At 34.0% G+C, this 12524-nt stretch overlaps 1 protein-coding gene across 7 annotated transcripts in view; it reads left to right on the forward strand.

Annotated features, from left to right (window-relative positions):
• The window catches only part of LOC143239476 (furin-like protease 1), a 59345-nt gene that overhangs the window by 11217 nt on the left and 35604 nt on the right, over positions 1–12524 (forward strand). For all 7 annotated transcript variants that reach the window (XR_013021208.1, XR_013021209.1, XR_013021210.1 and 4 more), the window contains exons 2-6: positions 6285–6383; positions 6705–6821; positions 7332–7460; positions 10730–10806; positions 11109–11197. Coding sequence is in view for 4 of the 7 variants with exons in the window: in XM_076480558.1 (XP_076336673.1) it covers positions 6285–6383; positions 6705–6821; positions 7332–7460; positions 10730–10806; positions 11109–11197 (511 nt within the window). In the remaining 3 variants the exon portion in view is untranslated. The remainder of the gene's footprint in view (positions 1–6284; positions 6384–6704; positions 6822–7331; positions 7461–10729; positions 10807–11108; positions 11198–12524) is intronic.

Here is a 12524-nt window from a genome sequence, read left to right on the forward strand (position 1 = left end):
CGCATTACTCTTAACAATAGCTAAAGAACACTTCATATTGTTACTCCTTTACTTAAACAACTATTAGTAAACCCAATAATACAAACCCCACAGAACAAAACCACAGGACTAAAAGTGTATACTAATCCATTACATTTATGCTACATGATACTAGAAACCCAACAAATTCATGATCGCACATAATATTTGTACATTTAAAGGGAGGGACAACACAGCAGAATAATCCAGTGTGATTTAATGAAGGTTTAAAAGATCATAGTAAGAGTTAATATAATCAGTTAAAGAAATTTAAACTTACTGGAAATAATTAAGGACTTGGAGGACTATAGGAAATCAAGAGAGCTGGTTGAAAAGGAAGTTAGAAGAGGGTTAGATGAAAAGGTTAAACATACTTTAAATATATGATGGATAAACAAAATGTTAAGATTGGGATTGGACCTCTTAAAATGATAGCGGGAGCTGATCTAGGAAGATTATGATATGATAAAGTTATTAAATTAAATGTTCTATTCAGTTTTTATGAAGGAAGATAAAAGTATTATGCTTCAACCACAGCAGTTAATGTAGGTGGAGAATATTGATGTAAAGAATATAATGTTAAGTGTGAAATTGTAAGAGAAAAAAGTGGCAAAAAATATAGGGTATGAATGACTGTTGTACCTTTAAAAACTCACCAATGTTTGGAGGACAAATAAAGTTGCAAATAACAGTGAGTGAGGAGGGGTAAGTACCTATCAGAAATAAATTTTCAGTGGTGGAAAATGTTAACTTTTATTATAGATCATTGAGTAGTGGGAAAGTATTAGAATATTGGAAGATAGCTGATGTTAGTCTATCATTTAAAGGAGTTGATAAACGTTGTACAAGCAATTATCACTCCTACGAAAAGTGGGGCCTAATAGGCCCCAGAGCAACTTGAAAGGTTATTAATATTAGGCTAATAATTTTGTATTTAAATGAAATTGCCATTTAAATCCATTAATGAATGGATTAACGAGATTCCCACTGTCCCTATCTACTATCTAGCGAAACCACAGCCAGGGGAACGGGCTTGGAGAAATCAGGACTAGAAACGTCTTTTCGTAGGAGTGTTATAGATCAGTTAGTCTTACATCAATAGTTGGGAAGTTTTGGAAAGTTACTTACACCATTTTGATATTGTGTTAAAGAACCATCCATTATTTGTGGATGTTAATACCAGAATTGATGAAGGAAATAATGTGGATTTGGTTTACCTCAATTTTTAGAAAGCGTTTGATAAGGTACCTAACAAAAATTAAATATGTGAGTGTTGGTGAAATGTTATTAAATTGATAGAAAACTGGCTGTAAAGTAGTAATAAATTGACTTAGATCTGACTGGATCACAGTTACAAATGGTGTGCTTTTGTACTGGGTCATCTGCTGTTTATGGTTGATATTAATGATATTGGCTCTGGAATGACCATCAGATTTTGAAGGTTGGGGGTGAATAACTGTATTAAAGATGCTGCAGACTTACAGGGAGATTTTGATGAATTGAGTTAATATATGACAGATGAAGTGTGAGATGATAACTAGGTTTTTATAATTCAAATTATTGTTACATTTTAAATGTAAATACACTAAATACTGTAACTGAAGAAAAGGATCTTGGTGATGTTATAAAGAAAATCAGTTAAGTCATCCAAACAATTTGTTGTATCTACCAATACAGCTTAGTTTATTGAGTGACATCTGTAGAAATATTCAATACAAGAAAAGGGATATTATTGTTTCACTGTATAGATCACTTGTAAGGCCTCATTTCAAGTACTGTGTGCAGTTTTGGGGTTTTTACCTCAAGAAGGACATTGAATTGTTGGAAGAGGTTCAGATAAGAGCCACTAGGACGATACCTGGGATGGTGGGACTGTTCTGTGAGGAAAGACTAAAATGTCTAAACTTGTTTTTTTCAGAAGGGATTTGATTGAAGTGTTTAAGGTTATTTAGGTATTGATAATATAGATCCATAAAACTTTTTTTGTTTGTTTCCAGAAGTGAAATCAATAGAACTATGGGTAATAAGTTCAAGTTTTGGCAGTGTATGAGTCGTCTGCAGTTTAGATATTATTAATCTGCAAACAGGGTGGTTCGTTTTTAGAATGAGTTGCTTTCAATGAACTGAGGTCAAACAAAGACTGAATGAGTATTAAGTTGTGAGCTGAACATCCCTGTTGGAGTAATAAGACTGAATGAGTATTAAGTTGTGAGCTGAACATCCCTGTTGGAGTAATAATATTGAATGAATACATGAGTATTAAGTTGTGAGCTGAACATCGTTGTTGGAGTAATAAGACTGAATGAATACATGAGTATTAAGTTGTGAGCTGAACATCGTTGTTGGAGTAATAAGACTGAATGAATACATGAGTATTCAGTTGTGAGCTGAACATCGTTGTTGGAATAATAAGATTCTTTTTGTCCCTTTATATTTTATCAAATTTATGAAAGGAAACAGTACCAGAAACTACAAATGAAAGCATTACTAGTAAGTTACCCTATTGAAGTAAGAAATTAATAGCAGTTCAGGGGGAAGACGTCTGAGTTAATGACTTTCTTGGGTCTACACAAAGACCTAAAAGCCAATCCGAGACTAGAGTAAGATTAACAGTATAGCTGTATATTTGTAGTTTACGTATGATGTTTTAGATTCTACTCGGTATAGAAAATGTAACACGATACAGCTTGTACGTTTCAACGTTTTTCACTATTGTCTATCTATTAACAAATTTAACAAGTCGCAAATTTGTTTATCAACACACATCTTACAGAAACTATTAACGAAGGGTTGAAAGATTTCTGGTAAGATAAATATGGAGGTGTGTAATTGTATCTAATGTTTTGTAAACCCTTGAATTAACATGAATTCACCTGTAGTGAATGTCCAACATTGTAAAGGAACTATGGACTGGTACATGTCATACGTATACTTCTATCCATTGTATGAAGGATGGTTGGTCACGTTATCCGTATACATATATCCGTTATATAATGCTAATTTCAAATATCTTTAAGGATTAATCAGAAATGCATCAAAACATTAATGTGTTATTCAATATTTAGAAGATGTTTAGGGGGAGACTTAAACTATTACACAATTACATGTATTGTAAAACAAGAAGAAAGCTAAATATCAGATACATTTGTAGTTACTATTAAGAGTGGGAAACCCTCTTAACGAACCTTTTTTATTTATTAAGCAACACTTCCTACAGCGCCATGTTGTCTGCGGGAAGTGGAACTAGAAAAGAGAAGCGAGAAAGAAGTGAGCCGCAGCGGAACTGAGCACGTGTAGGTGAATACGCGCGTGAACAGCGCTCTGTTCATGGTCGTATCGTCAAATTCGAAAGGAAAACGGATATTTGTTGGGCAGGCAGGCAGTTCTCTGTAACTTAGAAATAACATTTATTCGAAATTATATTTTGACACTTGACAGCAGATGGCTAACACTAATTTAAATAGATACAACAAGAACACTATAAAGTTCATAATTTCATGAAAGACAACGACGAATGTAATAAGTTCCACGGTTACACGAGAACTAAACAAGAAAAATGTTACATGTACATATTTTTTTATATGTTAGAAGTGTTGATGCAAGTTACACTATACGACACGCGCGTACCAATTGCAAAGGACATGTTCAATACAACTATGGAAAAACGGAATGTTCGCAACAATACGCCTTTTTTCTATCCGTTTTGAAATAATTTTGGAGGTTTGAGAAACCGAAATAATTAATTAACTATCTTCTATTTTAATCATCTCCACGTTCATGAAGGTTTCGTTATATACAACTGTATATCGAAACCAGGAATGCAGGAAAGTGATAGTTATGTACATATATTAATACTAAATGTGTTATTTCCCTTTATACGGCTTTCCCTCAGAGCAGTGACTTGAACCTACTGAAGATTCATAGCGTGACGAAGTGTCTCAATCCGAAGTTGTAAGGAGACAGAAGCCAAACATTACAAAACGAACATGTACTCACAACTACGAATGGAAGAAAACAAACATAATACAAAACGAAAACAAGGGCTAGTGTTTCTGTGAAACCTGGAGAGATAGTAAAAACCATAATAATTCTTACCCGATCGTTGTGAGACTCATGTAAAATACACAAAAACAGTTGTCAAGAGTAAAATAAACTACTCAATAGTAACTAGCATTGAAATTTACAGCCAACAGTTTATTTTTTAAAGCAAGCTAAATTAAAATCATAGCTCAGGCCACTAAACTTCGACAAAGTTAACACTTTAGTAAAATGTTATTCAGAGTATTCCAGACGAAAATTTTAAAATAATAAACTAACAATTATTACAGATATTTGAAAAATCCTCTAAAACAGTACTTAAGTTTCTTAGTTTTGCTTAAATGTAATTTGAGGAGCAAACCTAACATTAAAACAAAACATAAACAAAGCGGCCCGGTTGTCGTTCTGTTATGAGACCTAGTAAGCGTAGAACAAGTTTTGAACTACAGTTTGCAAACAATATTATGAACTTGGCGTATTGTGTAAAGATACTGTGGTAACCGTTTTAAACCCTGCTCTTTCAACCGACCCAGCATGACCAGGTGGTCAAGGCACTCGACTCCTAATCCGAGAGTCACGAGTTCGAATCCCCGTCACGCTAAACATGCTCGCCATTTCAGCCGTGGGGACATTATAATGTTACGGCCAATCCCACTATTCATTGGTAAAAGAGTAGCCCAAGAGTTGGCGATGGGTGGTGACGAATAGCCGCCTTCCCTCTAGTCTTAATCTACTAAATTAGGAACGGCTAGCGCAGATAGCTTGTGTCGCTTTGCGCGAAATTAAAACAAAAAAAAAACGTCAACAAAACCAGGTTTGTTCACGGACTTTCGTTCTACTCATGATCCTTACCAAGTGTGAATCGAACGCAAAGATGTGTCAGCCCTCGCTGTTGTCGATTCACCAACAGAGTAAATAGCTTTCTTTTTTTTTTTACTGGATGTCAAACGATATCTTCCCTGAAATAAATAAGTGACACTTAGTGAAGTCCTATTTTGCATTCACATAAATAAATACAGCTGAAATTTCTTCTTAGGTGATTCGATACTGTTTTACACGTTGTTTCTGTAAATTTATGAGCTAACAGCTGTTGCTATTGTATGTGCTTTTCCAATGAATTAATAAATCTAATAACTTTGGCATTTTTAATGTGGATCCGGTAGCTTCCTCTATGATAAAACTCCATATAGCAGCATCATTAACGTAAAATATGTAATAATAGTGTTCGTATCTTATATTTTCTAGTTTTGTTCTCTTTTTTTGTTATGGTTCGAATTGGCAGTTATTACGTGATGAAATGTGTAAATACGTAAAAATACTTAATTTAAAGGTCTGTAAATGAAAGTAGTTCGCATGGATTCGATGTAGGGGTGTTTGTCAAATGTTTTCTTCTCATGATTTGTTCCACCCCAATACAACGAACAAAAAGCAGAACAAAAACTTAATATATTTGGATAGCTCCAACTTAAGTTATTGTCAGAAATATTACTTCACTAATGACCAGTATTGTGTTGAATTTTATACGGTGTACACAAACACATTAAAGTTGTGACATCAAAATACAGCATCGTATTTAAGGAAACGCTAGTTTGTATTAAAAACCATACGCTTTTTGATACGTGCAATTCGTAAATTCTTATAGCTGCAGGCTCGGCATGGCCAGATGATTAAGACACTTAACTCGTAATCTGAGGGTCGCGGATTCGAATCCCCGTCACACCAAACATGCTCGCCTTTTCAGCCGTGGGTGCGTTATAATCTGACGGTTTTTCCCACTATTCGTTGGTAAAAGAATAGTCCAAGAGTTGGCGATGGGTGATGACTAGCTGCCTTCTCTCTGGTCTTACACTGTTAAATTAGGGACGGCTAGCACAGATAGCCCTCGAGCTGGTTTCCCCGAAATTCAAAACAAACCAAACCATTCTGTGTTTGAAGGGACTTTAAATTGTTTGGGGGAAATGAAATAACATAATTTCGTGTTAATTTTCAACATAACGTTTTTAATATTGTTAAAATAATTTGAAACTACAACACAGAATAATTTAAACTTTAAAATAATTTCACGTTGGCATTTGTCACAGAATATTTTTCAATAGCTGTTAAGACGTAAAATTATAACTTTGTATTTTTCTCATTAGACGGAGCTTTTGATGAACATTAATTAATGTCTTTAAAGTGAACTTTACCTTCTGAACTTTTACGACAGTAATTAACTTTTCGTTGTTTAGATATTTGACAATTATCATCACCTCAGACATCACCAAGTGTCGAAACGCTCAATAGAACCTAGCCTTCGCCACCACGAAGCACTTCATTCAGATAAACAGGTATGTTTCTATAATTTTCATGGTAATCGTATTCTGTGCAGCAGACATTGCTGTGGATAGGTGTCAATCCTTTCATGGTTTTATCAAGTAGATAAAACTACATGATCCTACGAAAGTTGAACTTTTGGTAATAAGCATATATTAACTAAAGCATTACTCTCTCTCATTTTAAAACCCACAGTAACCTCAGTATTTATTTAATTGTAAAAAATAAGTTTTAAGCATTACAATTTCAATTAAGTTTACAACATTATCTCTGTTAATTTTTTAGCCCTCTAGTACCACAATTTTCATTACTTTCTAATGATTTGTTTTATTCAGGTGAAATGGTTTTCTCAACAGACCCTGAAAAAGCGATCGAAGCGTGATTTGTCATATTTTTACACGGACACTGTTCCGTATTTGAATGATCCCAAGTGGAAGGATATGTGGTATCTGGTAAGGTGATTTATTTCGAATGTTGACGAAATTTACGTCATGTATTGATATTGCTTAAGAACTTGCTTATTATATTGTTTTAAGCCTAATGACCAGACCACACTTTTGACATTACTTAAGAACTTGTTTATGTTTTTTTAAAACATAACGACTATTCCTGTTTAGTCAAAGTTCCTTGTGTATTTGTAGTCTTCGAGAACCAATCCTTGTTTGTCTGTGGACTGATTAAAAGACGGTGATATTTATAATTTGAAAATTACATGTTGATCTTTATTGTTTCTTAGAACGAACAATCGTATTTGAGTATTTTTTTTAAACACATCAAGACAACTACTTACATGGCCACAAACACTCATGAAGAGAATCGAATATATTCATGCAAACTTTCGCAAGAGTGTTAGTAAAAAGAATTATCGCCCATGATGGGAAAGCACGTCCACAGAACTTTAGATTTTCAAGAAAGAAGGCCTTCTTAATTTTAAATGTCAATTTTTCCCTTTTTTCTTTTAGAATAGAGGAAATAACCTAGATATGAATGTTAAACCAGCGTGGGATATGAAAGTATCTGGAAAAGGTGTGGTGGTCACTATACTGGACGATGGACTAGAAAAGGATCATCCAGATATCAAAGAAAACTATGTAAGAATAAACATTTTGAAGTATTGTAAGTATGTGGTGATTATATCAAAGAAGGTCCCAAACGTTAATCATTCATCATTCTGATGGCTGTGATTAATGCGAGGCGATAGACAAACCTAGGAGGGAAGAATGGTCATCCAACAATATTAGATTGCTATAAAAAATTATTCTACAATAAAAGACCATACACATAATCCTTTCATTTCATACCAAAACATGTTTGGCCATGAGTGTCTTTGCAACTGTCCCATCTCAAGCCAGTCCACCTCGATGTAGACATATTAGCCCTTTTCTAAATCACTTCAAACACTATATGCTTTGTCTCTGGTCGTTTTAAAACGTTCTATACAAGGTGTGTGTAATCCACTGTGTTTGAGTACTATTGTTATCAGACATTTCTTGTGCAAAATATTTTAAATAAAATTAATAGGCCTGGCATGGCCAAGTGTGTTAAGGCGTTCGACTCGTAATCCGAAGGTCGGGGGTTCGAATCCCCGTCGCACCAAAACATGATCGCCCTTTCAGCCGTGGGGGCGTTATATAGGTACGGTCAATCCCACTATTCGTTGCTAAAAGTGTAGCTCTAGAGTTGGCGGTAGGTGGTGATGACTATCTGCCTTCCCTCTAGTCTTACACTGCTAAATTAGGGAAGACTAGCGCAGATAGCCCTCGAGTAGCTTTGCGCGAAATTAAAAAAACAAAACAAAATTAATGAAGCGAGGCATCAACGTTTTTTGCATGCACAACAATTAATTAGTAAAGTTTAAGATATAAGTTTTTTTGCTGGAAATAATTCAACCATCTTCAGGAGAATAAACCACGAAATAAACATAAATTTACTTGTAAACCTAATGTATGTATAAAATTATGTTTACAACGGTGCCATTTACAACAACGATTTCCAATTTTTTCTGAAGATGGTGGAATATTTTTAAACTTTACAAATAAATTAATGTGCAAATAAGAAACGTTGATGCTTCGCCCTACTAATTTAAAATTATTGTTAGCGCTTGAAACAGTTACCATTACATATATGTATAAATTTTAAAACATATAAATGTTGTTTTTTTTTTTAGAAAAGGGGGGTAGTATGTGAAAAATTACTGAAATAATCTTTTAGAGTAAGAAATTTTTGTTGATATTTGTGTAAACGCAGTTTTTAAGTTAAAACTTAGAAATTGTAATAAACGTGTGGCTAATTCATGAAAATATAAGGATTTTAGAAGCTAAGTGTATGACTGAAAATTCAGCTACATTTACTAATATCTGTTGTTTTTTTGGTTGTTTTTTTTCGAATGCAAACTGCCTTCCAATTAATATTGTTGCTTTTGAGAGTTTGAAGTTGAGTAGGTTGTATTGAATTTGTAATTTTTATAGAGTGTAAATGTATATATGGAGTGTTGGACTTACTACACAACATCTAGGTGTTCGTGCCAAGGTCTCAGCACAGACACTGAAAGACCGCCCATTACTATACTCAAGGCAGATGTAAACTATTAAAAGAAAAAAAAACACACACACACACAAAGAAACTTGAAAGCCAGTAGCGTTATTCTTTCTAAATGAATTTTTTATAAACACAGTAAAAACAGGAAAACTCATGAGAAGTTCATGAAGGTAGCAAAACTTTACACAAGTTTTATGGTTGTAAAAAAATGAATAAATAAACTTCATAATATTATGTATTACGTGAAGGGTTGAAATTAAACTTTCCCATTTCCATGAATTCACTACAGAGTAAACTCACAGTAAAACTATTGCACATGAACAGAGAGGAACTTCCCCTACATTTGTGAAAAGATCAAATTGTAGAGGCAGCATCGACAGTTATGTACAGGAACTTATACGGTGCTAAAACAAGATATTAACTACCGTTTATAAATTTAAAATTTTCATTCGTCAGAATTTTCAATAAAATAAAATATTGTTATTAGTAGCTCGGCAACAGTACCCTACATGGGGGTGACATATCTGATTCTTTAAAAATTGCTTCCCCTAAAAGAAAAAAAAAGCACTGCGCTGAAGTAAATCTGTGCTTTAATATCTTTAGAATAATTCGGGGCTGGACAGTTAATTAACTTGACATTAAGACATGTTCAGTAGTATAAAACTAGCCGTTACACAAAAGTTCCTCAAGTGTTTGTACGCCGGTATTTGTCTTATTTGCAATGTGGGAGTATCGTGTAAATGAATATGTAATGTTAAGTGTCAAGCCTTAACACGCTGTAGACAAAAAAGGCCAGTTTATCAAGTTGTTAACACAAGAAAATGTACGTGTTGACCCGTATCTTTTACTTAACTTGTAGAAAATAAAAACTGTGGATTCGTACTTGTTTAAAAATTGGTTAAGAGATGGAGCCATGAGATAAAAGCTTGTACTTGAAAAAACAAACTCGAAGCCATTCTATTAGGCGCCATACTGTGGCAGAAATGAGATACGTTGAACTGGAAATGCGGTGCTTGTGATATATGTTTAAATTAGAAAGCAGTAAAAATAGAAAATAACTGATGTTTATCATGCCTCTTGAAGTAGCTACTGGTGTTGACAAAGCTATCAACTCGTATTTCGATTGATACGTAAAAGCGTTATTTTAAATAATAGTTAGGCTTAAATAAACACTAACTCGTAGAATTCATATGACATCAGGAAAGATGGTTTTTTATTTGCCTTGGTAATTTAGTTAATTTTCTGCTTGTTCTCTTAGACGATTATTGTCATTTGTCATAATAATTTGTTTAGATTTCGTCCTTTTTATAGTAATGTTTATATTTTAAAATATGAAATTTTCAGTTATTGTTCGATAAGTTTCATGTTGAATTGAGTTGAACGATAAATTCGAAAGCTCCACCTGGCGTATGACGTACTTTCGATGTGAGACGCGTTCTTTGATTTTTATTTTTTTGGTATTCGGTTATATGTGACGGAAGACCGCTACCACTGACCTTGGAGTACATATTTTAAATTAGTTTCATAACTTTATAGATCATGACGTAAAATGATTAGTCACTTAACAGAATCCTGTTTAGGATTAGCAAAAGAGCAAAAAGAAGCAACTTTTTAAGCAGTCATTTCTAATAATTCAAGTTGTGCAGTTTTAAGAAAAAATGTTTTTTTTTCATACAAAATTAAAATCAAGTAATTATCCACTGACATTAAAGTATTTTTTATAAACTATATGGTTTTTGAATATATTCATAGTTTAAACAATTTTTGTTTTGTTAAAAATGTCGCAAACTGTTTTGAAACGATTGTTGTTTTTTTCATATAGGATCCTAAAGCGAGCTATGACGTAAACAACAATGATGACGACCCGCAACCTCGATACGATATTATTAACTCAAATAGGTAAAAATGGGATTTGTTCGTTTGTATTTTGGTTTAAAACAGGATAATTTTATAGTTTTAATTATTTACAGGCAGACAAGTTTAATGTCTAGACAAAGTTGACTATCATTTTATATTTATTTTTTTTTTATGAAAGTTTAATAATGATCAAAGGTCGGGAAGTTTGAAAATACTCGTTAGGGACATATAGACGCAAACAGTTTTTTTAGTAATTATGTTGTAACTGTAAATTTCATTAAAAACATGATACTATCTTATTTGTTTTATCACCTTTTTTAAAAAATAAATCTATTCCATTTTAGGCACGGAACCAGATGTGCTGGTGAAGTTGCTGCGATAGCGAACAACAGTATCTGTGCTGTCGGCATTGCTTTTCATGCTGGAATTGGAGGTAAGTAGTTCCTTGAAGAGACGTGATTGGCTCCTTTACTATAAAAGGACAAGCATGTGTTTAGATATAAAACTTTCTGTGATTCGCAACTAATTAATGAATATAGCCGACGGAATGAATTTCTGTTTCAAGTGCATATAAAAACTGGTTTTCAACGAGAGAGACTCTCTCTAGTTATAGAACTGAATTGTTTGTCTAACATTCATTTTGACTATACATTGTTATTAAATCTTCAACCATCTGTGAATTAACAGATGTTATTTGAACAGGTTGAGGAGAGAGGTATTAAAACTAAGGGAAACTTAATGCTATAAGAATAATTGATATACGGTGAAAATTAAACAAATAGTTTCTAATTGACTCAGCAGTAAGAATGAAGGCTCATAATCCCAGAAACTATGTTTAAATACTTGTTGTAGACACCTCACAGATAGCTCATTATGTAGTTTGGAGCTTAAGTATAAATGACAAAATAAAAACTAATAATGGGCAATGGGTAAACCATTAATGGTCAAACCAGCTTACCTTTCCCAAAATTCAAGGAAGACATTTTTATTCAGTATGTAAGTTGAACTTTTAAAATGTCAAGAAAAGTAAACACATTTGTTATAACTAAAGGTAACCATAGGATCTCTGTTCTCCAAAATGGAATGAGGCTTTTGTTGAACAGTGGCCATGTCTGTCTGTAAATGTGAAATAAGGCTGAAGCTGAAGAGTAGTCGTGCCTGTCTGTATATGTGAAATAAGGCTGAAGCTGAAGAGTAGCCATTCCTGTCTGTAAATGTGAAATAAGGCTAAAGCTGAAGAGTAGCCGTGCCTGTCTGTAAATGTGAGATAAGGCTGAAGCTGAAGAGTAGCCGTGCCTGTCTGTATATGTGAGATAAGGCTGAAGCTGAAGAGTAGCCGTGCCTGTCTGTATATGTGAGATAAGGCTGAAGCTGAAGAGTAGCCGTGCCTGTCTGTATATGTGAGATAAGGCTGAAGCTGAAGAGTAGCAGTGCCTGTCTGTATATGTGAGATAAGGCTGAAGCCGTGCCTGTCTGTATATGTGAGATAAGGCTGAAGCTGAAGAGTATGCCTGTCTGTATATGTGAGATAAGGCTGAAGCTGAAGAGTAGCCGTGCCTGTCTGTAAATGTGAGATAAGGCTGAAGCTGAAGAGTAGCCGTGCCTGTCTGTAAATGTGAGATAAGGCTGAAGCTGAAGAGTAGTCGTGCCTGTCTGTATATGTGAAATAAGGCTGAAGCTGAAGAGTAGCCATTCCTGTCTGTAAATGTGAAATAAGGCTGAAGCTGAAGAGTAGCCATTCCTGTCTGTAAATGTGAAAT

This window comes from Tachypleus tridentatus, chromosome 13 (genome assembly GCF_004210375.1).
Source record: "Tachypleus tridentatus isolate NWPU-2018 chromosome 13, ASM421037v1, whole genome shotgun sequence".
NCBI classification, from domain to species: Eukaryota; Metazoa; Arthropoda; class Merostomata; order Xiphosura; family Limulidae; genus Tachypleus; species Tachypleus tridentatus.